The sequence below is a fragment of the Delphinapterus leucas genome, chromosome 19, assembly GCF_059928025.1.
Source record: "Delphinapterus leucas isolate spDelLeu-1000000601 "Yukka" chromosome 19, BTC_Dleu_Yukka2, whole genome shotgun sequence".
Taxonomy (NCBI): domain Eukaryota; kingdom Metazoa; phylum Chordata; class Mammalia; order Artiodactyla; family Monodontidae; genus Delphinapterus; species Delphinapterus leucas.
In genome coordinates this window covers 56,794,925-56,821,811 of record NC_143147.1, presented here as the reverse complement: position 1 = coordinate 56,821,811, position 26,887 = coordinate 56,794,925, and the positions used below count along the sequence as shown (strand labels likewise).

The following is a 26,887-nucleotide window of genomic DNA, read 5'->3' as shown; positions in this document are numbered from 1 at the left end:
GCAGCATGCTTCCCCTATTGTAACATCCTTTTTTTTTTTTTTTTGCGGTACGCGGGCCTCTCACTGTTGTGGCCTCCCCCGTTGCGGAGCACAGGCTCCGGACGCGCAGGCCCAGCGGCCATGGCTCAGGGGCCCAGCCGCTCCGCGGCATGTGGGATCTTCCCAGACCGGGGCACGAACCCGTGTCCCCTGCATCGGCAGGCGGACTCTCAACCAATGCGCCACCAGGGAAGCCCGTGGGGGCCACTCTTCATCACGGTGCGTGGGCCTCTCACTATCGCGGCCTCTCTTGTTGCGGAGCACAGGCTCCAGACGCGCAGGCTCAGTAGTTGTGGCTCACAGGCCTAGTTGCTCCGCGGCATGTGGGATCCTCCCAGACCAGGGCTCGAACCTGTGTCCCCTGCATTAGCAGGCAGATTCTCAACCACTACGCCACCAGGGAAGCCCCAGATCATGACTTCTAAATCTCATTCTCCAGGGGTTCCCTGGTGGCACAGTGGTTGGGAGTCCGCCAGCCGATGCAGGGGACGTGGGTTCATGCCCCGGTCCGGGAAGATCCCACAAGCTGTGGAGCAGCTGGGCCCGTGAGCCGTGGCCGCTGACCCTGTGCGTCCGGAGCCTATGCTCCGCAGCGGGAGAAGCCACAGCAGTGAGAGGCCCACGTACCGCAAAAAAATTTAAAAAATAAATAAATAAAAAAAATAAAATCTCATTCTCCAATTAAAAAAAGAATCAAGACTCCTTGAGAATTCTAGGGCTGGGACAAAGAAAATACAAGGTAAGTCTGGAATGTCTTGCAGTGCTGGAAAGTGAGGAAGCACAGAAGGAAGGAAGGTGGGAAGGAAGTGTGTTTAAAGGTTACAGGACTCATGTTTTTAAAGGATACAGGACTTACCTGGAAAAGCTCCCAATGGCCAAAAGCTGGACCGATTTGAGCAACAAAGTAAAAATGATAGTATTGGATCATAACCCAAAGAACATTATTAATATACAAGAGTCTATGCTGATATAACTTGTGGTCTGCACCCATGCCGTAGTATCACTCCACCCTAGTTGAAAGAAAATTAGAGCCATTAGGGATTTAGTGACTTCCAGAAAGTTATGGGACTTCAGAGAGAAATGTTTCCAAATGGGCCTCTGTTTTCTCATTTTACAGTGGAGGCCTGAAGATTTAGTAGCCTACCCCCAGGCTCACGTAGTTAATTCAGGTCAGATCTGTGCTCGGTCCTGGGTCTCTAGGTTTTTGTTACTGTACCACACTGCCCAGACTGTGGGTCTGTGTCAGCTTAACAGGTTTTCTCCTATGGCGGAGGATATCACAGTAATCTATATCAATCTCAATTTTAAAAGATAGACTAATTTTTCTTTCTTTTTTTAAAAAGAAATTAGAGCCTATATTATCATGTATTTTCTAGAAGTGAAGATAACCAAATCGATTGAGTTCTCTAAACATCAAAATGTTACTGGTAATCTTGATCCTTATTTCATAGTTCTTAATGCTTTTAGCAAATTTATCTTTAATAACTTGTATTGAAACTCTTAAGTGGCATTTGTAGTACTTTTATACTTGGTATATATGGAAACATACTTTTATTTGTTTTATTATAGAAGAAATTTTGGAATCTATAAGAGCCAAAAAAGGAGACATTGATATTGTTAAAAGTCCAGAAGAAATAGAAAAGGAGAAGAATGAGACTGAGAATAATAACTCCAAAGATGCTGAGAAAAGCAGAGAGGAGTTTGAAGACCAGAGTCTTGAAAAAGACAGTGATGACAAAACACCAGATGATCCTGAGCAAGGAAAATCTGAGGGTAAAAACATTATTTGGTTAAAAAGAAATATTTCGTCAGTGTTACTTACGAAAACTCCAGTTTTACTTGCAAAATGAAAATGAATCTTTTTTATTGCAAACAACTATTTAATTTTACATTTCTGAAGAGATTAGGATACCCTTCCTCCATATATAACATGTACAGTCATTGTAATGAGTTTTATATATTGGTGGATTTACTATAATGTTATACCCATATCTCTATTTATACTTCTTAATAAGGTGCCATTTCCCTATAAGATTTTTTGGTGAAAATCACTGTTTTTATACCAGAATATACACTTTTGTATGTGATATAATATGTTCCTTTTTATGTTAACTACTTAAACATTCTTAATATATCAAATATTCTTAAATACCCTTTGGATTACCTGCTGCAAAATTATCCCAGAATCTAATTGCTTCAAAATGGCCATCGAATAGAAGCCAGGTTTTTTGGTGATCATTCATTTTTAGTAGTTGACTGAATGTGGCCAGTTGTCCTAAAGCAATTTTAAAGGATATCTTTAAAGTTTTGTTGTGCATTTTACTGTAGAGCCAACAGAAGTTGGGGATAAAGGTAACTCTGTGTCAGCAAATCTTGGCGACAACACAACAAATGCTTCTTCAGAAGAGACTAGTCCCTCTGAAGGGAGGAGTCCCATGGGGTGTCTCTCAGAAACCCATGATAGCAGCAACATGGCAGAGAAGAAGGTGGCATCTGAGCTCCCCCAGGATGTGCCAGGTACAGAGGGCAGTGTATCAATGCCTCTGTAATGGGGGGGAAATCCTTCCCTTTAGTAGTAAAAGCTGAATGTCACCTAAAACTTTAAAGTATGTGTTCATTCATGCTGCTTGCTTACATAAGTGCCATCCCTGATTGCTAAGTTGTCACCTAACATTTGGAGTTTGACAGATGTTCTTGCATTTAGTGCTTGAAACTCATCATAATCTTCATGCTTTTTAAAGTTCATTTAGCTGTTTTTGTCTAATAGACTTATTTTTATATTTTATCACCAGACCATAGTGGCAGATATTTTGGTTTTAAGTACTCACATACTAATGGCTCAGTGTTGAATGATTTGACCATTCCAATTCTGTATGTACTAACAGATTAATTTTATGTTTGCATGTGGTCATGTAAGTTTTTTTTAACAACATCTCAAGCCATAATGTTACAATAGAAAACCATTGTCACAATATATTTTGACATGAAAATGTAAATTAACCAGTAATAAATTTTAAGCTTTTTTTTTTAAGCTTTTTAAAATTAAACTCAAAATAAGTTATATCACACCAAGAATGTTATTATGCCTTTCCTTTTGCCTTTTTTAAAAATGAAAAAAAAATTTTTTTATTATAGGAGCTGTGTGTATATTTTTGAAAAACAAATTAGAAAATTTAGATGAGCAAAACAAGAAAAATACTGGTAATCCTATCAAAAGTCAATAATTATAGTTAATACTGTATTGGAAATCCTTAAAGAGTTTTTCTGTGTATTATAAGAATGTCATGTAGTTCTTTCCTTTTTTTTTCCCACCTCTCTTTATTTTAGCCATTCTGGTAGGCATGTAAGGATATCTTCTTGTGATTTGAACTTGTAGTTCCCTGGTGACTAAGGATGTTGAGCTCCTTTCGTGTGTGTGTGTGTGTGTGCGTGCGTGAGCGCGCCTATATGTGTGTGTGTGTATATGTGTATATATATATATATTAGACATTTGGTTAACTTCTTTTGAGAATTGCCTGTCAGTTCTTTTGTTCATTTTCTATCAAGTGGTCTCTTTTTTGTGTGTGTGTATGTTTCATTGGCTGGGCTAAGTCCAGTCCCTCTACTCCATCCTGACTGGAAGCAAAAGTTTCTCCATTGATATTTTTAAAAATGTTAACCCAATCTCATCATATTCCTGGAATAAATACAACTTGGTTGTGATATGTTCTTGCTCTTGTGTATTGTTGCATTTCATTTTTTAATATTTTGTTTAGGATTTTTGCGTCAACTTTCATGAATGAGATTGACTTGCAATTTTCTTTCTGTGATAATGTCTATGTCAGGATTTGATGCCTAGATTATGCTGGCCTCATAAAATGAGTTGGTACAAGTTCCCACTTTTCCTTTTGTCTGCAAGAGTTTCTGTGGGTTGGTGTTATTTTATTCCTTAAATGTTTGCTAAAGTCTTCTGGTCCTGGAGTTTTCATTGTGGGAAAGTTATTAACTGTAGATTTCATTTCTTTGGTAGATAGTAGGCTGTTCATATTTTCTGTTGTTTTCTTGTGTCAGTTTTAGTAAATTTTATTTTTCTAGGAATCTACCATTTCATTTAAATTTAAGATTTTATTGACATAATAACATCCTATTTTTTAAATGTCTATAGCATTTGTAGTGATCTCTTTTTTCAGTTGAGAAATTGGTTATCTGTTTTCTCTTAATCATTTCATAAGACTATTAACAATTTTTATGAGTCTTTAAAAAAATAACTTTGGGCTTTGTTTATCCTCTCTATATTTTTTTTAGGTTTTTATCTTATTTTTATTTCATTCCTTTTATATTTTTTCATTTCTGTGAATTTTTCTTCCCTGTCTTTTTTTTTCCAAAACCACTCTATTGAGGTATAATTAATATACAAAAAGCTGTACATATTTAATATGTACAGCTTGATGAGTTTGGAGATAAATATATACCTGTGAAACCATCACCACAATCTATGACATAAACATATCCATCACCTCCAGAAGTTTCCCATACCCTCTTTTTTTTTTTTTTTTTTTTGGTTGTGGACCATTTTTAAAGTCTTTATTGAATTTGTCACAGTATTGCTTCTGTTTTATGTTTTGGTTTTTTGGCCGTGAGGCATGTGGGATCTTAGCTCCCTGCCCAGGGATTGAACCTTCCTCCCCTGCACTGGAAGGCAAAGTCCTAACCACTGGACCGCCAGGGAAGTCCCTCTCATACACTTTTTTTTTTTAACATCTTTATTGGAGTATAATTGCTTTACAATGGTGTGCTAGTTTCTGCTTTATAACAATGTGAATCAGTTATACATATACATATATCTCATACCCTCTTTATTATTTTTTTCTTCTAGCTTCTTAAGATGGATGCTTTGATTATTTTTTATTTTTTCTATGTCTGTTGTCAAGGCTATAAATTTCCCTCTATGTACTGCTGTAGCTGCATCTCACAAACTTTAATATGTTATTTTGTCTTTATCATTCAGTTTAAAATACTTTCTAAATTCTATTATGATGTGGGTTTTTTTTAACCCATTGCTTATTTAGAAATATATTGTTTAATACTCAAACATTTAGAGATTTTCTTTTTTTTTTAAATTAATTTTTGGCTGCTTTGGGTCTTCATTGCTGTGCACAGGCTTTCTCTAGTTGTGGTGAGTGGGGGCTACTCTTCCTTGCGGCCAGTGGCTTCTCTTGTTGTGGAGCACAGGCTCTAGGCACGTGGGCCTCAGTAGTTGTGGCACGCCGCTCAGTAGTTGTGACTCTCAGGCTGTAGAGCTCAGGCTCAGTAGTTGTGGCACATGGGCTTAGTTGCTCTGCGGTGTGTGGGATCTTCCCGGACTAGGGCTCGAACCCATGTCCTGTGCATTGGCAGGCGGATTCTTAACCACTGCGCCACCAGGGAAGTCCTAGAGATTTCTAGTTATCTTTTTTATTGATTTCTAGTTTAACACACTGTAGTCAGAGAACATTCTGTACATGATTTATGTCCTTTAAGATTTGTTGAGGCTTGTTTTGTGGTCCAGCATTTGGTTAATGTTGATGAACTGTCTCATATACACTTGAAGAGGATGTCTGTTTTTAGTTTTGGGGTGCAGTACAGAACAACTAGGTCAGGGTTTTAATTGTGTTGTTGAAATCTATATGTTTGCTATTTTTTTTCCCCTCTATGGAAGATAATTTTTTTTTAACATCTTTATTGGAGTATAATTGCTTTATAATGGTGTGTTAGTTTCTGCTTTATAACATATGCAAGATACTTTTAAGTTATTTCTATTTACTGTGGGGTTGCCTTTTTATCTTTTAAATATTTTTAGTTTTTGCATTATATAGTTTGAGCCTGTGTTAGTAGGTGCACATAATTTTTATGTTGTTGAATTAACTTTATCTTTGTGAAATGTCCTTTATCTTTAATAATACTACTAAACTACAGAAGCTTTCTTTTGATTAGCGTTTGTATTTTATATCTTTTCTGGAATGGAAAGATACTTAAAAATAACCTGAGAATTTAAAATCTCTTTCAAAATACATCTACTTTAGAAATATATACACACATATGTATACATATATACAGATATGCATATTTATTTATTTCAAGCTGTATTTTGTCAAGTCCTGTCAGAGAGCACTATCATTTTCTTATGATAGACGACATTATGCAAAAGAAAAATTATAAGTCTGTGGTCTAAAAATCTAAAGGAGTGAGAACATAAGAAAAATGGGCAGATTTCATGATTTCAAATTGGGTATGATTCAGAAAGATTTTATGTGGCTGAGATTGAAGTTTAAACTGAAAAGTTGGGCCATATTTTGGGAAATGTTTGTAGACATCACTTTAAAAAGTTAATCTCTGGGGCTTCCCTGGTGGCGCAGTGGTTGAGCGTCCGCCTGCTGATGCAGGGGACGCGGGTTTGTGCCCCGGTCTGGTAGGATCCCACATGCCGCGGAGCGGCTGGGCCCGTGGGCCATGGCCGCTGGGCCTGCGCGTCCGGAGCCTGTGTTCCGCAACGGGAGAGGCTACGGCAGTGGGAGCCCCGCATATCGCAAAAAAAAAAAAAAAAAGTTAATCTCTGAATATCTGTTCCTGAGATTTTCCACCACTGCATCTGTATTCCAGACATTTCACTTCAGTTCATGAAAATGGTTATGTTGCCAAAAACGACCCCTTATAGCAAGTGTACTGTTTATTATTCAGTATAACTTCTTTGTAGTTAACAAATAGCTCAATTTCAGAATTACACTTTCGTTCTGGATTTTAGATTAGAAACTTTTTTACCAGGTTGCCAGTTTTTCAGTATATAAGGAGAGACAGGGGCATGTGTCTTTCTAGCATCTTAACCTCAAATGTACTATTGAGAATTTGTATTCAAACATATAATGAAGACAGCATTTGTTTTATTAAAGTTATGCCTCTAGATTTAATGACTGGGACTAAGAAAATAGCAGCAGTAGATAAAACTGGCTTTATTTCCATAACTATTTATAATTGCTTTGAAAGTGTTTCCATGGACATATTGAAAGTCTAACATCTGTAAAGTTGAACTATAAGAACATATTAATTTAACCTGTTTCTTAACTTTTTGGAATAACGACATCTTAAAAGATAGTACTTTGCTTTAGGTTTGGATTTTATTGTAAGGAAATTAAGTGGAGGTAAGAGGCTGCTGATACTGGATGCTGAACTGATGTGCTTCCCGTTTACTTTTACCTCATTGAGTTGATTGATAATGGCTTTTAGAGGTTCTGCAGCTAAATATTACTTTTGTTTCTTATTCTTTTTTTTTTTTTTTTTTTTGTGGTATGAGGGCCTCTCACCACTGGGGCCCCTCCCGTCGCGGAGCACAGGCTCCAGACGCGCAGGTCCAGCAGCCACGGCCCACGGGCCCAACCGCTCCATGGCACGTGGGATCCTCCCGGACTGGGGCACGAACCCACGTCCCCTGCACCGGCAGGCGGACTCCCAACCACTGCGCCACCAGGGAAGCCCTTCTTATTCTTTTAAATGTGTTTGGTTTTAGCTTCTAGTGTAGAATATTTGAACTGTGAGGACTGTTGGTAGGTGATATCTTCTTTGTGGTGTTTTAAAGCAAATGCTTGAGATTTCTTTAATCCTAATGAAGTAAGGATGTAAAGAGTTCTAGAGCAATTCCTCTCAACTGAAATGGACGAAAACTTAAGGCAAATTAACTTGGGACAAGTCAACAAAAAAGCTATGTATTATGAGTTATGATAGTCCTCAGCTTGTTAGCACCTTGAAAGTTTAAATGGACAGATTCTGAATTCAGTTTGCTTTCAGTGGGTTAATGGTTTTTTTTAAGATCAAAATACCTTGGGATGGGATTGATTGCCTATTCTTTTATGAAGTACCATTATCTTCCTAACAGCAGAGAGCACTTTCTATGAAGTATTTTAAGATACGATTAGGTGGAATCTCTTAAGTCCTATCCCAGAGTTATTGTCTTGGTTAAAACCATACTTGGGGTGTATTGTATGCTGAAACAGTTTTTTGTGGGCTAGTCTAGAACCCAATCACTTTTTATTATACTTCTGTGAGAAAATGCACTCTGAATTCTGAGCTCGTAAATGAGGGGATGTCTATATACTGTTTCATTATTCGAGAAGATGATTTTTAGACAATTATAAATTAAGAATACAGCACATTTCAAAACTAGATCTACAGATGTGAAAGGAATGATTAGTGAGGAATTTGATGCTATTCATGTGAGACTTCTCTTCCAAATATATGCATCTTCCAACATGAGTTAGTTGATTATATTACTGGTTTGCAGCTGTCAGATTTTAAGTTTGCCATTTCTGTCTTTCATGTAAAATTTTCTTATTATGAACATGCACGAAAGTTAAGAGAATAGTATAATGACCCCTCCCCCATATTTTAACACTTAGATTAGAAAATCATCAATATTTTGTCATACTCGTTTTACTCATGCTTTTTTTTTTTAACTGCTTTTTTGAGTGGGGAGGACTCAAATTTTTAAAAATCGCCCCCCTTTGACCCCATGTGTACACTATTAGATAAATCATAATCCTCAGTTAATTGCACTCATCATTGGTCATTACATAGTCCCCCTTAATTTATTCATTCACGTTTGAAATGATCTTTATTAATGAAATAAACACCTAGGAACCTATCACCCAAAACAGAAGTCTAAGTCCTGCTTTGAAACTCACCTGTATCGAGCCATCTCCCCGTTCTCATCGCCTGCATCCTTCTACCCTACCTGAAGTGATTGTCACCCTGAATCCTGTGTTCACTAATATTTTCTTTCCTTTTTATAACAGAAATCCAGTAGAATTAAGACTATTGATACTAGAGGTCAAAGTGATGTATAGCCCACATAACTGTTGCTTCATTGAGTTGATCTACGTGGTTTGCTAAAATCTATGTATTTCTGTTTCTTTATTTTATTTTGCGGTACGCGGGCCTCTCACTGCTGTGGCCTCTCCCGTTGCGGAGCAACAGGCTCCGGACGCGCAGGCTCAGCGGCCACGGCCCACGGGCCCAGCCGCTCCGCGGCATGTGGGATCTTTCCAGACCGGGGCACGAACCCGTGTCCCTTGCATCGGCAGGCGGACTCTCAACCACTGTGCCACCAGGGAAGCCCTCGGTTGTTTTAAACTGTGTAGCAAGTGTGTTAAGTATGTCTTATTAAGTGTATGTGTTAAGTATAACTTCGGGGAACTTAATCTTTCCGCTTTATATTACTAATATAATGTTGTATGTTGCTGGAGTTCTTTCACATTAACTGTATTACAATACTCCTTTGTGTAACTATACCACAGTTTATCCCCTTTCCTGATGGTGTGAATTTGGGTTGTTTCCTTACTGCAGTATTCTAAAGCAAATCCCAGACCTCATGTTATATCAGTCCTACATACATTTCTAAAGAATATGGACATTTTCTTATATAATTACAGTGCCATTATCATTTTAATAAAATTGACAGCAATTCCTTACTGTCATCTACTATCAAGTCAATTTAAATTTCCTCACTTAAAAAAATTTTTTTAAACATTGGCTGTGTTTTAAATAACTCAAAATAAGATCCCCACGTGACATGACATTTGGTTTTATATCTACTGAGTCTCTTAATCTAGAGCATTCTCCCCTTCCCTGACTTTTTAAAGAATCCTAGTATATCCTACTATGGAATATCCCACATCCAGGATTTTCTTTCCTTCTTAGTGTTTAATTTGTTCTAAAGGCTTGATTAAATTCATTTTCAACGACTTTTGGCAAGAATACTTCATAAGCTGTGTTCTGGGTATTTCACATCATATTGCATCAAAAGGCTCATTGTGATGTCTGTATGTTTTACCTTTACAAATTCTAAGATTGATCAGTGAGTTCAAAATCAGCTGTCTATTTGGAAGTTATAGTATATGATTTCTAATTCTATAATTTTTTTCAGTATTTTTTTAACTGGGATTCTTCTGTAAAGAATTTTCCCTCATTAACTAAGTCTATTTGAATACCTTGAAATATAATTAAAGCAGAAATAAATGCTTAATTATTTCTCTTAAAATCTGATTTTCAGAGTCAGGAGTTGGTGTCCAGTTACCTTCAGTGGTGATTTTTGAGTTATGAACTTTGGGGGGAGGGGCATGATTTTCTCATTTTAAGTATCTGTTTGAACTCATGGGTCTTTATGTATGCAGTTTGTTTCAGTCAGTTGTAGTTATCATTAATTTGGTTATATTGATTTTCAGGAGGCCCTTTGTGTTGGATTTTGAGTCCTTTTTGCTGTGTATGACCCCAGTAGTCTCTTTTGCTTTTTTGCTTTTTGGCAGAATAAGATGTATGCGGCTTATCTTATACATTTCTTACCCCAGACCTGGAATCAGTAATTCCTGCAAGAAGCCCTGTTTCCTTTTTGTGGGAAATGATATTTAGAGACTGTCATCTGGGCCCAAGAATATTTACTGCTCTTGGGCTCTCACTGCCTCTAGGCTTTTTTATTGGGTAGTGTTAGGAAATAGGTATTTTGGAAAAGAAAAAAACCAATTCATGTTGACATTTCAAATTCAGATTGAGGATTGCATACTTAGTTTCTTTTTTTACACTTGTATCTCTTTTCCTTTATACTGAATGCCTTAGTTCCTAACAACAGTAACTTAATTATATACTTGCTTTATCCTGTTATAGATGTCCATTAATAATATATATTATTTTTATAATTATTGTTAATATCCTGATGTGCATTAATAACAGTAACAAGAAATGATTTAAATAGCATAGTAATTTCATAATACCAATATTATTGCTCACAGTAAGACTACTGAACCGCATTTAAGATTTTTTTGCAGCTCTTTATCTTTATACCATATTTCCAGTAAGAATGTATAGTCAAATTTCTGTGTTCCAAAGTCACTTGAAATAATCTTTTTCTCTGTGTGGTTATGCCAACAACTTGATACACGATTAGGCTGTTTTCTTTCAGTTTTTAGGGGCTGCATTTCTAACTTGAATTTTTAAAAAATGTAAAACATTTACATGATTCCAAAGTCAAACTTTGTAACTGTTACCTATTCAGAGAATTTCCACTTTCATCCCTTCGTTCTCTAGGTAACCATTTACTTCCTTTCCCTTACAGGTAGCTATTTTTATTAAGTTTTGGTTATTCTTCTAGTGTTGTTTTTTTTTTGTATAGAAAAGCAAAATATGTGCATAAATTCACATTTCTCTCCCTTTCTTACATGAAATTAGCATACTCTAAGTACTGTTCTGCATCTTTCTTTTTACATTTAATCTTGAGATCATTTCATATGTGGATATAATGATTTCCTCAGTCCTTGTTATGGTGCATGATATTTTATTGTATGTACCACCTTTTATTCAGCCAGTGCCGTATTGATGGGCATTTTGTTTTTTCTGGTCTTTTGCCATTATAAATAGTGCTACGGTGAATACCTCTGTAAATATCAGTAAGTAATTTAGTATTTTTGCCAGTGTATTTCAGGGTAGATTGCTAGGTTAAGAGTAAATGCATCTGTAATTTTTCTAGATATTGTCAGTTCCCTTTTATCCAGTTTGCACCATTTTACAGTCCTACAACAATGTGTGGCAGCACCTCTTAACCCACTGCCTCTCTACCTGAGTGTATCACGAGACTTGGATTTTTGGCCAGTCTGGTAGCTGAGAGGTAGTTTCTCTATACGATTTTACTTTGCATTTCTCTTACTTTGAATTAAGTGAGCATATTTCCATGTTTAAAGGCCATTTTTCTTTTTCTTTTTTGTGGCTGAATCGCATGGCTTGTGAGATTTCAGTTCCCTGACTAGGGATTGAACCGGGGCCCTTGGCAGTGGAAGCGCGGAGTCTGAACCACTGGACCGCCAGGGAATTCCCGCCATTTTCATTTCTTTCGTCACTGTTCATATATTTTTCCCATTTTTCTATCAGGTTGTTGGTTTTTTACTCAAAAAAAAAGTTAGGAGCTCGTGATGCATTACAGATAGCCTTTGTGATATACTGTCCACGACTTTTAATTTAGGGGATTGATTTAAAAGGTATCTTAATAGTGGCAAAATGAAATGCACAGGGAGGCTCTAGATTTCTGAACTGCCGAGGAAAGACCTAGGCTTTCAGTTCATGGTAGTATTCATTTTGATATACTTTTAGGAACTATACTCCTAGTGATACTATTATATTGGTCTTAAAATTAACAGTCACTTAGGCATTACCTTCTAGTTAAATTTGGGGGTATAGAATTCAGGCAGAAAACCTTAGAGATAAATAATCCTGTTTAATTCTGTTTCGAATACTGTTTGAATACTTTATGAAAAGTAAGAATATAAACTTCAGATTTTGAGGGATTTTCTTCACAAAATCACTTCTGCAGTATTTGGCACATAAATTTTGTGAGATTGTTATATCACTTTATTATTCTGAAAGATTGTCTGCTTTGTACTATACACTAAGGTGATAAGAGCCTGAGTTAATACTGGGAGACTTAAAAAACAATTCATAGGATGTTGTTTGCAATTTTTTTCATACATTGCATTATTCATACATGAGCAGCTTTTTAAAATCTAGCTTTGTAATGCAACCCTAAAACAATTAAATGTCTTTTCTGACAATTAGTTGTTTTTGATGTGATTTCCAATTTAAAAATCAGATATTCTATTTTTCTAGAAGAACCTAACAAGACATGTGACAGCAGTAACACTAGTGCTACCACTACCTCCACCCAGCCTAATCTGGAAAACAGTAACAGCAGCAGTGAACTAAATTCTTCCCAGAGTGAATCTGCTAAGGCAGCTGATGATCCTGAAAATGGAGAAAGAGAATCTCATACACCTGTCTCTATTCAAGAAGAGATAGGTAAGAATACACTTCATACATTGAAAGGAGCTTTTTTATTTTTTTAATTTTTAATTTTTTAAATAAAAGTTTGATGGGGGTGGGAAGATTTGGATTTTGTTTTCCCTTTTTTTTTTTTTTTTTTAAACACAAGTGACACTTGCACTCAGTGTTTTTGTTTTAAAAAAATAAAAAAGCACTTGGGAAAAAATACATCTTTTTCACACCCCCTCCCCAAAGGTAACCACCATTATTTGGTGTGTAACATTTTATATCTTTCTCCGTGCAGTTACATTAATGTATGTATGTTTACAAAAAGTCTTTTTTTTTTTTTTTTTTTTTTTAATATAAACGGGATCATTCTGCATGTGTTGTTCTGCATCTTGCTTTTTTCACTCAGTAATACATGTAGGGGTTCTTTTCATGTAATGAATTGAATTTATTCTTTTTTAACTGCTGCATGGTACTCCACAGTACAGATGAACCATAATTCATTTACTATTTCTCTATTAATGGACATTTAGGCTAACAGTTTTTTCATTATTACAACTAGTGGTGCTTTTTAACATCCTCACCATGTATCTCCGTGTACTTGTATTTCTGGCAGTATAGATACAGTAAATGGAATTGCTGGATCATATGGTAGGTACATTTAAAAAATAGTGATGGCTACTGCTTAATTGTACGTTAAAAGGAATTTATACTAATCATTTACATGTATGTGTATTTCTTCATATTCTCGCTAAATTTGACATCATCTATCTGTTACATTTTTGCCAATGGTGAAAAGTATTTCATTTTAAAATTTGCATATCCCTGCTTACTAATGTGATTGACTTTCTTTTCATGTGTTTGCTGAACTTTCTGTGAATTGCTTATTCATATTTTTTGCTGATTTGTTCCTACTGAATTTTGATATTTTTCCCAAATGAGTTTTAGGAATGCTTTATGTATTGTGGGTATTAATTTTTGATTTTACCTATATATTTATATAGTCATTGCTTGTTTTTAACCCTTTCTGTTGTTTTATAAAGAAATTTTTACATTTTTTATGCAGTTAAATTTATCAGTCTTTTTCTTTAGGATTTCTCTGGATTTTGTGTCTTACTAAGGAAGACCATCCCTATCCCAAGAACATACATATATTTTACAGTAATTTCACATAATACTTCTATAACTTTGTTTTTAATCCTTCTGGTGTATAATTTTGTGTATGATATGAGATGGAGATCTGTCTTAATTAGAACCTTTTCAAGTGCAAGTGACCAAACCAGCTTAAACTAGCTTAAGCGAAAAGGGAATTTAATTAGCTCATATAATTGGGAAGTCCAAGCCATCACCAGGCATAACTGGACCTCCAGGTATCAAAACTCTTTCCATTTTCCTCTTTCTGTCTCACCTTTTGGATCTGCATATGTTTGTGTGTTAACCTCATTCTCTCCTAATACAGACAGGCTTTCCCCAAGTGGCAGGGAAGATGGCATCAGCGGTTTGTATTCATATCTTTCCAAGGTCTGTGACCCAAAGGCAAGGCCCCTACTCCTGCTCCAAATCAAAAGTCCTTGAGGAAGGAATTTGAGTGGCCTATCTTGGACATATTGTTCCTACTCCTGTGGCCAGGGCAGGCAAGGTATTATGATTGATGGCTCCAGCAAAAGTATATAATTGGAGTGGGGTAGGAATGGTTTTCCAAAGGAGAGATGCTGTGAAGATAGGAAACAGCAAATATCCACAGTTCCACCCTAGCTCAGTACAAACGTGTGTATTCAAATTTAAAAAAGCCTCTGCCTAACATAATGGAAAGATCTCACCCACAACTGAAAATTTTTTTAAAAACTTCTCTCCCAAAATGAACATCTGGTAATTTTAACTGTATCTAGGATTTCTGTGTATTGTGTGTATTATTTTGATTATGTGTGGTTGTGGCTTATCTTGATCTTACAATCCATGAGCCAAATTATGAACTTAGCTACCTGTAACACTCATTAACCTGATGGTGGACGGTGTTCTCTGATAAACCTGGCTGCCCTTTTCTGGGAGAATGGATATGGATGAGAAGTGAGAAGCATACGGGAAGGTCCCTCTTCTGGAGGCCATTCTTCTTTAACAGGCTAGATCCAGCTGACTTCTGTCAGGGATGGCCTGCTGGAAATTGCTGTAGGTTTGAATAATTATACATCCCAGTGTGACAGGTTTGGGGTTTTTTCTGGCAGTAACACCCCCTTATAGATTGCCTGAATACCCAGCTAGTATCTAATGCCCAGAAACTTGGCTCAGAGTCTCTGAGGGTAAACCCCCTCTACTTGCCCAGTTTGTCTGCCTCAGCCCCCAGGTGAGCGAAGTCTGTCTAGGCTCCTGCCTCTTGACTCATTAAACAGTGAGTTAGGGAGGCTAGGGCCAGGCAGCTCTGTACTTAGCCTCCAGGCTGCATCACAGTGATCCACTCCTTTAAACAGGAATGTGGCCTTTGGGCAGGGTGTGCTAGACAATGACCTCCACTCTTAGCCTTGTTCCCTCTCTCTGCTCCTTCAAGTCGTACCCCCAGGGATGAATTTTCTGCCTCCTTTCCCTTATCTGCACTAAATTTAGCAAGTGGCAAAGGATTGACTCTCACCTGTTGGATTGTTGGCTCTAAATTGAGGCGCTTAATTTAAAAAGTGCTGTGCCATTCCCTTTCTGCTTTTAGGAAGTCTGGCCTTGACTAAATGATGTCTAAAAAGTCTTTATTGTAGAACTTCAAAGACAGTCCCAAGAAGTAGCCACTGTAGGGAATTATCTGGTAGTTCTGTGGTTGGGACTCCACACTCTCACTGCTGAGGGCCCGGGTTCAGTTGCTGGTTGGGAAGTTAAAATCCCTCAAGCCGTGTGATGTGGCCAAAAAAAAAAAAAGTTGCTGCTATAGTTCATCATGTTGGCACAGAACTCTAGCATGGGTAGAATCATGGTCTGAGAGCCGAGAGAACATCATGGATAGTCTAACTAACCAACTGCTTTGCTACCACACATTGAAGGTTACTAGCTTTCCAGCCTGAGATGGCAAGATACCCAGTACCCCCTACCCCATCTTGATTTAGTCAGTGCCATATTTTCTGCTTGGTTTTTCATTTGCCAGTGCCACACTGTCTTAGTTTTTAAAAGCTTTAAATTAAGAAAGAAACATGAGATCTTGTTCAGCTGTCTGGCCAGTGGAAATTGGATAGTGATGCAGTCATTTTAGAACGTATAGAAATTTTCAGCTGAAGTGAGATTTTTGGAAAAGCAGAAATTGCTCCTTGGCAGTTACATCTGTCACTTTAAAAAAATTAAGATATTATGAAAATGTGAGAGGCCTTTATTGTATCTAAAAAAGCTAATGTAGTTGATTTTCACATGTACAGTTATCTACATACACAGATAATTGTCTAGATTCTTTAGGAAAGAATTCACTTGACATTTATGTTTATACGCTTTAAATTATTAGGTATTTAAACAGAATTTCAGTGGAAATCTTTCTAAAATTAATTATATCCTTTACTTTTAATATAGAAATCCATGTCGAATATATAAGGCAATATTTTATTAGTGTGCATTTTGAGTTATGTTTGTTACTTGTAAATCTGTAGCAGCCCTTCCTCTTTTCTAGTAGCTAAGCTTTAAAACAGATAACCTGGCATGTTTGAATTTTCTGTAAAATAATAAATGACTCACAGTAAAGTTCTGACATACTTTCTTTGGAGTGAAACTTTAAGAATTAATGCATTTGCTTTGGCTGTTCAAGGACTTTTTATTTTCTGGATCTTAGTTGTCTACCAGATAGAAGTTTTGGATAAGTAAGGTGTTATTACTATATGTAATTTACTTACTGTTAGCAATTACTTTTGGCTTTTTATTTGGTAACAGGTGATTTCAAATCAGAGAAGTCTAATGGGGAAATAAGTGAGTCTCCTGGAGGTGGAAGAGGAGCGTCTGGTTCAACTCGGATTATCACCAGGTTACGGAATCCAGACAGCAAACTGAGTCAGCTGAAGAGCCAACAGGTGGCAGCCGCAGCCCACGAAGCAAATAAATTATTTAAGGAGGGGAAAGAGGTGTGTTTTTCCTGTTTAAAACAAAAATCTCTGGAATGTAAAATAATTTTTAAAATAGGGGCAGGAAGTTTGTAGAGGTACTTTTGAACTGTATTTTCCTCACTTCCGAGAGTGTAACGAGATTAAAAGTGTTAGGTTTGTATTATGATAAGTATAGCTGTACACCCAAATTTCAATCCATGCATAGAAATGCTGTAAATGGGTAGTATTCTTTCTTACTATATGGTTAGTTTTATTGTATATAATTCTAAAGAGATAGAGGCTGCTTCTTCACATGTGGGAACAGGTAGGCTATTTGTGGGCTTTATTAAAGATTTAATACTCAATTCTGGCTGTAGTCATTTTAGATGAACCTGCAGCTAAAAGATAAGACTTACCCCTTGATGGCAGAGCACAGTGTATAGAACAGCACAGCATCTCAACTCTGACTGTGAACAAAAAGATTGAAGCTAGGACTCAGTATTTCTGTCTCCCAGCAAGCCATGATGATAGAATAAGGGCCACAGCTGTGTCTCTCAGATTTGAGAATTATTTGCAGGGTAGATATGCAAGATTATGCAGTGTTTTGTTTTTTAATGCAGTGTTTTTAACATCAAAGAAATGACTTTAAGGCAGTGGCTTTCAGGCTTCTTTTTACTCTGACCCTCACTAAGACATTTTTCATAGCAACCCAGTACATTCAAAAGTTTCCTGAAGTAGGGCTTCCCTGGTGGCACAGTGGTTGAGAGTCTGCCTGCCGATGCAGGGGACGCGGGTTCGTGCCCCGGTCCGGGAAGATCCCACATGCCGCGGAGCGGCTGGGCCTATGAGCCATGGCCGCTGAGCATGCATGTCCGGAGCCTATGCTCCGCAACGGGAGAGGCCACAACAGTGAGAGGCCTGCGTACTGCAAAAAAAAAAAAAAAAAAAAAGTTTCCTGAAGTAGTATTTTACCATGTGGGAAGCATTCTGGTATTTTCTTTTCTAGTCTGTTGTATTATATTTCATTTTTTTTAAAGCTGAATAAGCCCCACTATTGATTTCACAGTCCACTAAAGGATTGGAATCAACTATTTGAAACACTATTTTAACATATCCATGGGCTCTTATCTAAAGCTGGAATGATAAAAGGAGCAGAAGAAAAGGTATTTTTAGGAATATATGTTTGCGGGAATAGTACATGTAATGCCCTCATGCCCTCTTTTGTCTCTAACCCCTGTATATTGTAAGCTTGAGAAAATGATTGGTGAATGATTTATATATCACACATTTAGTTTCATGTGTATATTTGAGATACATGAAAGTACTTAATAATGTCCAACATATAATAGGCACTTTAATAGAGCTTAGCTTTCTTTCTTTTTGCAGACATATCTTGGTTGTTTAATTATAAACAATTAGCTTTAGCTTTTAACTCAACTTTTAAACTTCAGAAGTTTAGGGACTTCCCTGGCTGTCCAGTGGTTAAGACTTCGCCTTCCAATGCAGGAGGTGCGGGTTCGATCCCTGATCGGAGAGCTAAGATCCCACATGCCTCTCGGCCAAAAAACCAAAGCAGAGAAAAACAGAAGCAGTATTGTAACAAATTCAATAAAAGACTTTAAAAAATGGTCCACATCAAAAAAATCTTTAAACTTCAAAAGTTCAGTCATAAGATTTACCTTAACTTATTTTGAATGATAAATTACAAATTATTGAAAGACAATTGATCAAATTTACATATTTGACATAAATAATGGAATCTTCTTATTTTCTTGGTCAGGTACTGGTAGTTAATTCTCAAGGAGAAATTTCACGGTTGAGCACCAAAAAGGAAGTGGTCATGAAGGGAAATATCAACAATTATTTTAAGTTGGGTCAAGAGGGAAAGTATCGCGTCTACCACAATCAGTACTCCACCAATTCATTTGCTTTGAATAAGCACCAGCACAGAGAAGACCATGATAAGAGAAGGCATCTTGCACATAAATTCTGTCTGACTCCAGCTGGAGAGTTCAAATGGAATGGTTCTGTCCATGGATCCAAAGTTCTTACCATATCTACTCTGAGACTGACTATCACCCAGTTGGAAAACAATATCCCTTCCTCCTTTCTTCATCCCAACTGGGCTTCACACAGGTAAAGGAAACTAAGGTTTATTTATTGCTGTAAATATAGTAAATATTTACAAAATGATTATTGCAGTTGCATACTTTAAACTGTCATTATTAATGAATTGAATGAAGTCATTTTAGTCAGCAGAACACTGAGGATGTTAGGAATATGAGTAACTTTACTTCTAAAGTTACCGATCCAACACTAACATTGGGAAGATTTCTGGAAAGCAGAGTCTTTATTCCCGGAACCAAGTGGAGTCCAGAGTTCCAGAACATCATAGAAGGTTTAAAGATTTGGAGGACGAATTGACCTCTGAGATTCCTCCAGTGTTTAAAACCTATGATTCTGTGAGGTAGAAACTTCCAGTAGCAGTGTATTTTATACCTGCTTAGCCTAGAAGCATATGCCGTATAAGATGAAGTCTTCATAAATTACAGCTCTTGTGCTTTTAATTTAAGATCAACAAGATGAAATTTTGTTTTTTCCTTTTTTTTTTCCCTTCTGAAATTTAGGGCAAATTGGATCAAGGCCGTTCAGATGTGTAGCAAACCCAGAGAATTTGCGTTGGCTTTAGCTATTTTGGAGTGTGCAGTTAAACCAGTTGTGATGCTCCCAATCTGGCGGGAATCTTTAGGACATACCAGGTAAGTGAATTCTGAGCCTTGTGAATGGTGTGTTAGTCTCCCTTTTAGAATATTAGTCTATTAATAATGAAAGTTAATGTGTTGAAAAGGCCATAATAAAGACTTAACTCTTCTTGACCTCATTTTCCTCCTATAAGATGGAGGAAAACATGTAAGATGTAAACCTGAATAAACATTAGTTCTTATTTAGGATATAGGATTATAATGAAGATGAGAAGAGATCAGGTATATGAAAATTAAAAATATGTTCTAAAGTGAAAAATGTTTTTATTGAATAGAAGGAATGCTTATATTTTTTGAATATTCTGGAGTGTGCTAGACATCTTGATTTATTTAGAGTCGAGTATCTGGCCAAAGATCATGTAGCTCCTAAGTGGACCCAGAGTTGTGTGACTTTAGCAGATGGTTAACAAAAAAGATAAATTTTGTGACTTGAATCTACTTTTTAGCCCTAATGGATTTATTTTTTAACTTTAATTTTTAAAAAGTTCTTATTATAAACCTAATATAAGCTTATGGTAAAAAATGTAAATTATTATTCAGTGTAAAAAGTAAGGCTCCTTCTACCTTCCCTGCCCCTCTACAGGTCCCACTCCAAAGATATAATGCTGTATTTTTTTTTAATTTAAATATATTTTGTGTTGCTTTCTACACCTGTGTTTTATCTTTTTTTAAAAAATAAATTTATTTATTTATTTATTTATTTATTTATTTATTTACTGGCTGCATTGGGTCTTTGTTGCTGCTCGTGGGCTTTCTTTAGTTGCAGCGAGTGGGGGCTACTCTTTGTTGCGGTGCGTGGGCTTTTCATTGTGGTGGCTTCTCTTGTTGCGGAGCCCGGGCTCTAGGTGTTCGGGCTCCAGTAGCTGTGGCACGCGGGCTCAGTAGTTGTGGCTCGCGGGCTCTAGAGCTCAGGCTCAGTAGTTGTGGCACATGGGCTTAGTTGCTCTGTGGCATGTGGGATCTTCGTGGACCAGGACTGAAACCCGTGTCCCCTGCCTTGGCAGATGGATTCTTAACCACTGCACCACCAGCGAAGCCCCCTGTGTTTTATCTTATAATGAAAAATTTTAAGAAAAATAAATATGCCTACTAAATATTTTTCATCTGCTAAGGGTTGCTTTCAGTTTTCTGTAGTGTTTCCCCCCCATAAATCTTATGGATACTCTTTCCTCTCTCCCTCCTATTTTGATTGTAATTGCTGCTACTGGTAGAAGCTTCCACAAATGGAATGGACTTAATTCTTCCTAGGATTAAAAAAAAAAAACACAACAGGGTTAAGTTAAGGTGCTACGAACGGCGCAGCCCAGGAGAGGAGAGCTAAATGGGTGGTGTGCCTGTATTTTTCTCACTGCCGCCTTTTCTCAGGGCAGGGAGAGCAAGGGGAAAGTCAGAGGCAATTGTGAGGCCTATATTTCTGTTTTTCCTTCTTGCATTTACTTCCAGGCTTTCCCCAAACTCTTCTGTCCCAACAGTCTCCTATTCAGTGCTCATCCTGAAACTTGTGTTGGTGGTCTCTGGTGGCAGAGACCAATATTTTGAGAACTAAAGCTAAGCTAAATGTTGCTAAAGAAAACTTCAGTACTCAAATGTAACTTAAAATGACTAAGTCAGGGCTTCCCTGGTGGCTCAGTTGAGAGTCCGCCTGCCGATGCAGGGGACACGGGTTTGTGCCCCGGTCCGGGAAGATCCCACGTGCCGTGGAGTGGCTGGGCCTGTGAGCCATGGCTGCTGAGCCTGCGCATCCGGAGCCTGTGCTCCGCAACGGGAGAGACCACAACAGTGAGAGGCCTGTGTACCAAAAAAAAAAAAAAAAAAAAAGAGACTAAGTCAAAGCTTTTATAAATTCATTTCTAAATATTAAACATTCTAATGAAAATGCAATTCATTTTTTTTTTTAGTTAGGGTTTTTTCCCCTCCTGGTATGTCATTATGACTAGTCTTTTATCCTGTTTTATTTTATTTTTTTAATTTTTTTTGGTGCACTGCGTGGCATGTGGGATCTTCTTTCCCTGACCAGGGATTGAACCCGGGCCCTCGGCAGTGAGATCGTGGAGTCCTAAACTTTGGACAGCCAGGGAATTCCCATGACTAGTCTTTTAAACCTGTAACTAGAGTTATAAAATTGTATCATGCATTGTATTAGTATGACACATCTGGTAATATATACGAAAGAACTTTTTTTTTATTTTGATGAGGTGATATAAAATAGCATACTCTGAATTTTTAAAAAATTAGAGACCATGATTCATGAAAATTAGAAATTAATAATAGGACTTACACTTTGGCAGTAGTATGGTCACAAATGTTTAGGTGACAGACTTCTAAGACTTGATCCTAAGGCAGTATCTAGAAATTCAACCAAATATTTTATTATAAAATGTTTGTTTATTATGATATTCAATAGTAAAGGTTTGGAGGCAGGATCTTTTTTGAAAAAGTTTATGAAGTCTTGGTTGAAAAACATTAAAGAACACCTAAATAAATGAAAATATATCTCCTGTTCACATATAGGAAGACTCAGTGTCTTGACAATGTCAATTTTTCTCACCTTAATATACAGATTAAGTTCAAACACATTAATAATTATAGTTGGGCTTTCTGTAGAATTTCACAAGATGGTTAAAAAGTTTTTATGGAAAGGGACAACAATAGAAAAGGTAAATTTGAGGGACGAGGTGGAAGGACTTGCCTTCCCATGTAACAAAACTTACTTGGTAGCTATAATACTGTGGTATAAACAAATAGACCAGTGGTACAGAATAAACAGTCCAGAAAGAGACCAACCCATATATGGAAATACAGTATGTGATGGAAGTAGCATTGGAAAGGATGAACTGTCTAATAGAAGATGAGGAGGAAATTAGTTGTCCGTACAGTGGTAAATTGAACTTCATTCTTTATATTATACACAGTAGTCAGTTCCAGGTAGAGTAAATTCTAAATGTGAAAAGCAGACGTTAAAACTCTAAGAAGAGAATATAAGAGATTATCTTTGTGACTCTGGAGCAAAAAAAGTTCTCTTCTTCCTCCCTCCCTCTCTCCTTCTCCATTTCCTTCCCTTTTTCCTCCCTTCTTTGCCTCTCTTTGCTTTCACTCGTTCCTTCTTCCTGCTTTTCTTCCTGCCATACTTCCTTCCTTTTCTTTTCTGATTGTTTTATTTCCTTCTTGATTCATTCAGTATCTCCCCTGACATAGCTAAGGCAGGCTTTATTTATTTCATTTGTAAGAGTGCTGTCTGTCAGATTTGAATGAGTGTGCATGTGTATGCCTGTGTGTGTGCACGTACTAAAAGTGACTTTCCTTCTTCACATTTATTATGTGATATGTACATAAGATTGTGTGAAATACATAAGCTATAATGGGTAATAAAAAAATGAACACCTGTGAATTCACCACCCAATTTAAAAATAAGAACATTATTATTGCATTTACTTTGCATTCATATTACCTTGCCTTTCCTGAGAGATAACCATCATTTTTACATTTGTGTTTTGTTACACCCTTCCTTTTACTGTGTAGTTTTATCACATATGTATATAGCAGTAAACAATGGTTTTCTGTGGTTTGAGTTTTATAGTAATGTGTCATCCTAAAAGACTGAATCCTAGACTGGTTGAAGGTGTTTTTATTGTTTTATTATACTATAATCAAAAAAGGGTTAGTATACACAGTATATTCAAGAACTTCTACAGTTCAGTAAGAAAAAAAATCAAACTATTTAGTAGAAAAAAAGGCCAGAGGTGCAAACATAACTTAGGGAAAAGGAGACACAAATAGCCAAGAAACGTGAAAAGATGCTTAACCTCCCTAGTAAGTTGGGGGAAAAGCACATTAAAACTAGGGGTTGGGCCAACATCGTTTTCAATGATGAAAAACTGAAACCATTTCTGCTAAGATCAGGAACAAGATAAGGTTGCCCACTCTCACCACTATTATTCAACATAGTTTTGGAAGCTTTAGCCACAGCAATCAGAGAAGAAAAAGAATTAAAAGTAATCCAAATTGGAAAAGAAGAAGTAAAACTGTCACTGTTTGCAGATGACATGATACTATACATAGAGAATCCTGAAGATATTACCAGAAAACTACTAGAGCTAATCAATGAATTGGGTAAAGTAGCAGGATGCAAAATTAATGCACAGAAACCTCTCGCGTTCCTATACACTAATGATGAAAAATCTGAAAGAGAAATTAAGGAAACACTCCCATTTACCATTGCAACAAGAAGAATAAAACACCTAGGAATAAACCTACCTAAGGAGACAAAAGACCTGTATGCAGAAAACTATAAGACACTGATGAAAGAAATTAAAGATGATACAAACAGATGGAGAGATATACCATGTTCTTGGATTGGAAGAATCAGTATTCTGAAAATGACTGTACTAGTCAAAGCAATCTTCAGATTCAGTGCAATCTCTATCAAACTGCCAATGGCATTTTTCACAGAACTAGAACAAAAAATTTCACAACTTGTATGGAAACACAAAAGACCCCGAATAGTCAAAGCAGCCTTGAGAAAGAAAAACGGAGCTGGAGGAGTCAGGCTCCCTGTCTTCAGACTATACTACAAAGCTACAGTAATCAAGACAGTATGGTACTGGCACAAAAACAGAAATATAGATCAATGGAACAGGATAGAAAGCCCAGAGATAAACCCACGCACATATGGTCACCTTATCTTTGATAAAGGAGACAAGAATGTACAGCGGAGAAAAGAAAACCTCTTCAATAAGTGGTGCTGGGAAAGCTGGACAGCTACATGTAAAAGAATGAAATTAGAACACTCCCTAACACCATACACAAAAATAAACTCAAAATGGATTAAAGACCTAAATGTAAGGCCAGACACTATAAAACTCTTAGAGGAAAACATGGGCAAAACACTCTATGACATAAATCACAGCAAGATCCTTTTTGACCCACCTCCTAGAGAAATGGAAGTAAAAACAAAAGTAAGCAAATGGGACCTAATGAAACTTAAAAGCTTTGGCACAGCAAAGGAAACCATAAACAAGACGAAAAGACAACCCTCATAATGGGAGAAAATAGTTGCAAACGAAGCAACTGACAAAGGATTAATCTCCAAAATATACAAGCAGCTCATGCAGCTCAATATCAAAAAATTAAACAACCCAATCCAAAAATGGGCAGAAGACCTAAATAGACATTTCTCCAAAGAAGATATACAGATTGCCAACAAACACATGAAAGGATGCTCAACATCACTAATCATTAGAGAAATGCAAATCAAAACTACAATGAGGTATCACCTCACACTGGTCAGAATGGCCATCATCAAAAAATCTAGAAACAATTAAATGCTGGAGAGGGTGTGGAGAAAAGGGAGCACTCTTGCACTGCTGGTGGGAATGTGAATTGGTACAGCCACTATGGAGAACAGTATGGAGGTTCCTTAAAAAACTACAAATAGAACTACCATATGACCCAGCAATCCCACTACTGGGCATATACCCTGAGAAAACCATAATTCAAAAAGAGTCATGTACCACAGTGTTCATTGCAGCTCTATTTACAATAGCCTGGAGATGGAAACAACCTAAGTGTCCATCATCGGATGAATGGATAAAGAAGATGTGGCACACATCTACAATGGAATATTACTCAGCCATGAAAAGAAACGAAATTGAGCTATTTGTAATGAGGTGGATAGACCTAGAGTCTGTCATACAGAGTGAAGTAAGTCAGAAAGAGAAAGACAAATACCGTATGCTAACACATATATATGGAATTTAAGAAAAAATAAATGTCATGAAGAACCTAGGGGTAAGACAGGAATAAAGACACAGACCTACTAGAGAATGGACTTGAGGATATGGGGAGGTGGAAGGGTAAGCTGTGACAAAGCGAGAGAGAGGCATGGACATATATACACTACCAAACGTAAAATAGATAGCTAGTGGGAAGCCGCCACATAGCACAGGGAGATCAGTTCAGTGCTTTGTGCCCGCCTGGAGGGGTGGGATAGGGAGGTTGGGAGAGAGGGAGACGCAAGAGGGAAGAGATATGGGAATATATGTATATGTATAACTGATTCACTTTGTTATAAAGCAGAAACTAACACACCATTGGAAAGCAATTATACTCCAATAAAGATGTAAAAAGAAAAATCTACAACCAATAAATGCTGGAGAGCGTGTGGAGAAAAGGGAACCCTTTTGCCCTGTTGGTGGGAATGTAAATTGATACAGTCACTGTGGAGAACAGTATGGAGGTTCCTTAAAAAACTAAAAATAGGGGCTTCCCTGGTGGCACAGTGGTTGAGAGTCCGCCTGCCGATGCATGGGACATGGGTTCGTGCCCTGGTCTGGGAAGATCCCACATGCCATGGAGTGGCTAGGCCTGTGAGCCATGGCCGCTGAGCCTGTGCGCCCAGAGCCTGTGTTCCGCAACAGGAGAGGCCACAGCAATGAGAGGCCCGTGTACAGCAAAAAAAAAAAAAAAAAAAAAAAAAATGTACAGCAGAGTGAAACAGTTCTTCGCCTGAAAATGTATGTAGTGTGATTCTATTTATGTAAAGGTTAAAAGAATGTATGCTAATATAATGCTGTATTGTTTAGGGATGTAGACATTTGTGGTAAAAGTTTAAAGAAGTGTAAGGCCTATATGCTTGACACTTAAGAAATATACTTCTAAATAAATAACAAATGGTCAAAAAATCATAATGGAAACTAGAAAACATTATGAATTGAATATTCATGAGAATACAACATAAATTGAAATTTGTGGGAAACAGCTAAAGAGTACCTAGGGGAAATGGGTAGCCTTCAGTGCTTACACTGAACAAGAAAAACTGCAAATTAACTAGCTAGGCATGCATCTCAATGAGTCAAACCAAAGATGGGAAATATGTCAATATTTGATGAAATAGAAAACAGATGTGTACCTTAGATACTATTATATTTACAAACCTCTGTTGAGATTATCAGGAACGGGGCGGGGGGGCGGATAAAGAACAAATAACCAATATCAAGAATGAAAAAGGGGTCGTAACAAACAATATTTCTGAATCTCTCTCACTGATACTTTGGATTTCAAACCTTCACAGAGTCCACTAACATAGCATTCAGGCTTCCTACATCCATAGAGAAAGTGCCCCACTGGACTCCTCCTTTTGGGTGGGGGAAGGGTTAGGGAGGAAGAGTCCCACTGATCTGAATCATTGGATAGTAGGGCAGAGGCCACACTCTTGGGCAAGAAAAGGATTTCTGGTTC

The 26,887-nt window shown here is 37.1% G+C and overlaps 1 protein-coding gene across 18 annotated transcripts in view; it reads left to right on the top strand.

Annotated features, from left to right (window-relative positions):
• BPTF (bromodomain PHD finger transcription factor) overlaps positions 1 to 26,887 on the top strand; it is a 132,456-nt gene that overhangs the window by 47,919 nt on the left and 57,650 nt on the right. For 12 of the 18 annotated variants that reach the window (XM_030762077.2, XM_089901433.1, XM_022589189.2 and 9 more), the window contains exons 4-9: positions 1,609 to 1,812; positions 2,368 to 2,556; positions 12,694 to 12,882; positions 16,741 to 16,928; positions 18,670 to 19,025; positions 19,517 to 19,648. In XM_030762077.2, coding sequence (XP_030617937.2) covers positions 1,609 to 1,812; positions 2,368 to 2,556; positions 12,694 to 12,882; positions 16,741 to 16,928; positions 18,670 to 19,025; positions 19,517 to 19,648 — 1,258 coding nt within the window. Of the gene's footprint in view, positions 1 to 1,608; positions 1,813 to 2,367; positions 2,557 to 3,174; positions 3,241 to 12,693; positions 12,883 to 16,740; positions 16,929 to 18,669; positions 19,026 to 19,516; positions 19,649 to 26,887 lie in introns of all 18 variants that reach the window. The other 6 variants (XM_089901435.1, XM_089901446.1, XM_089901437.1 and 3 more) reach the window with 5 other exon arrangements.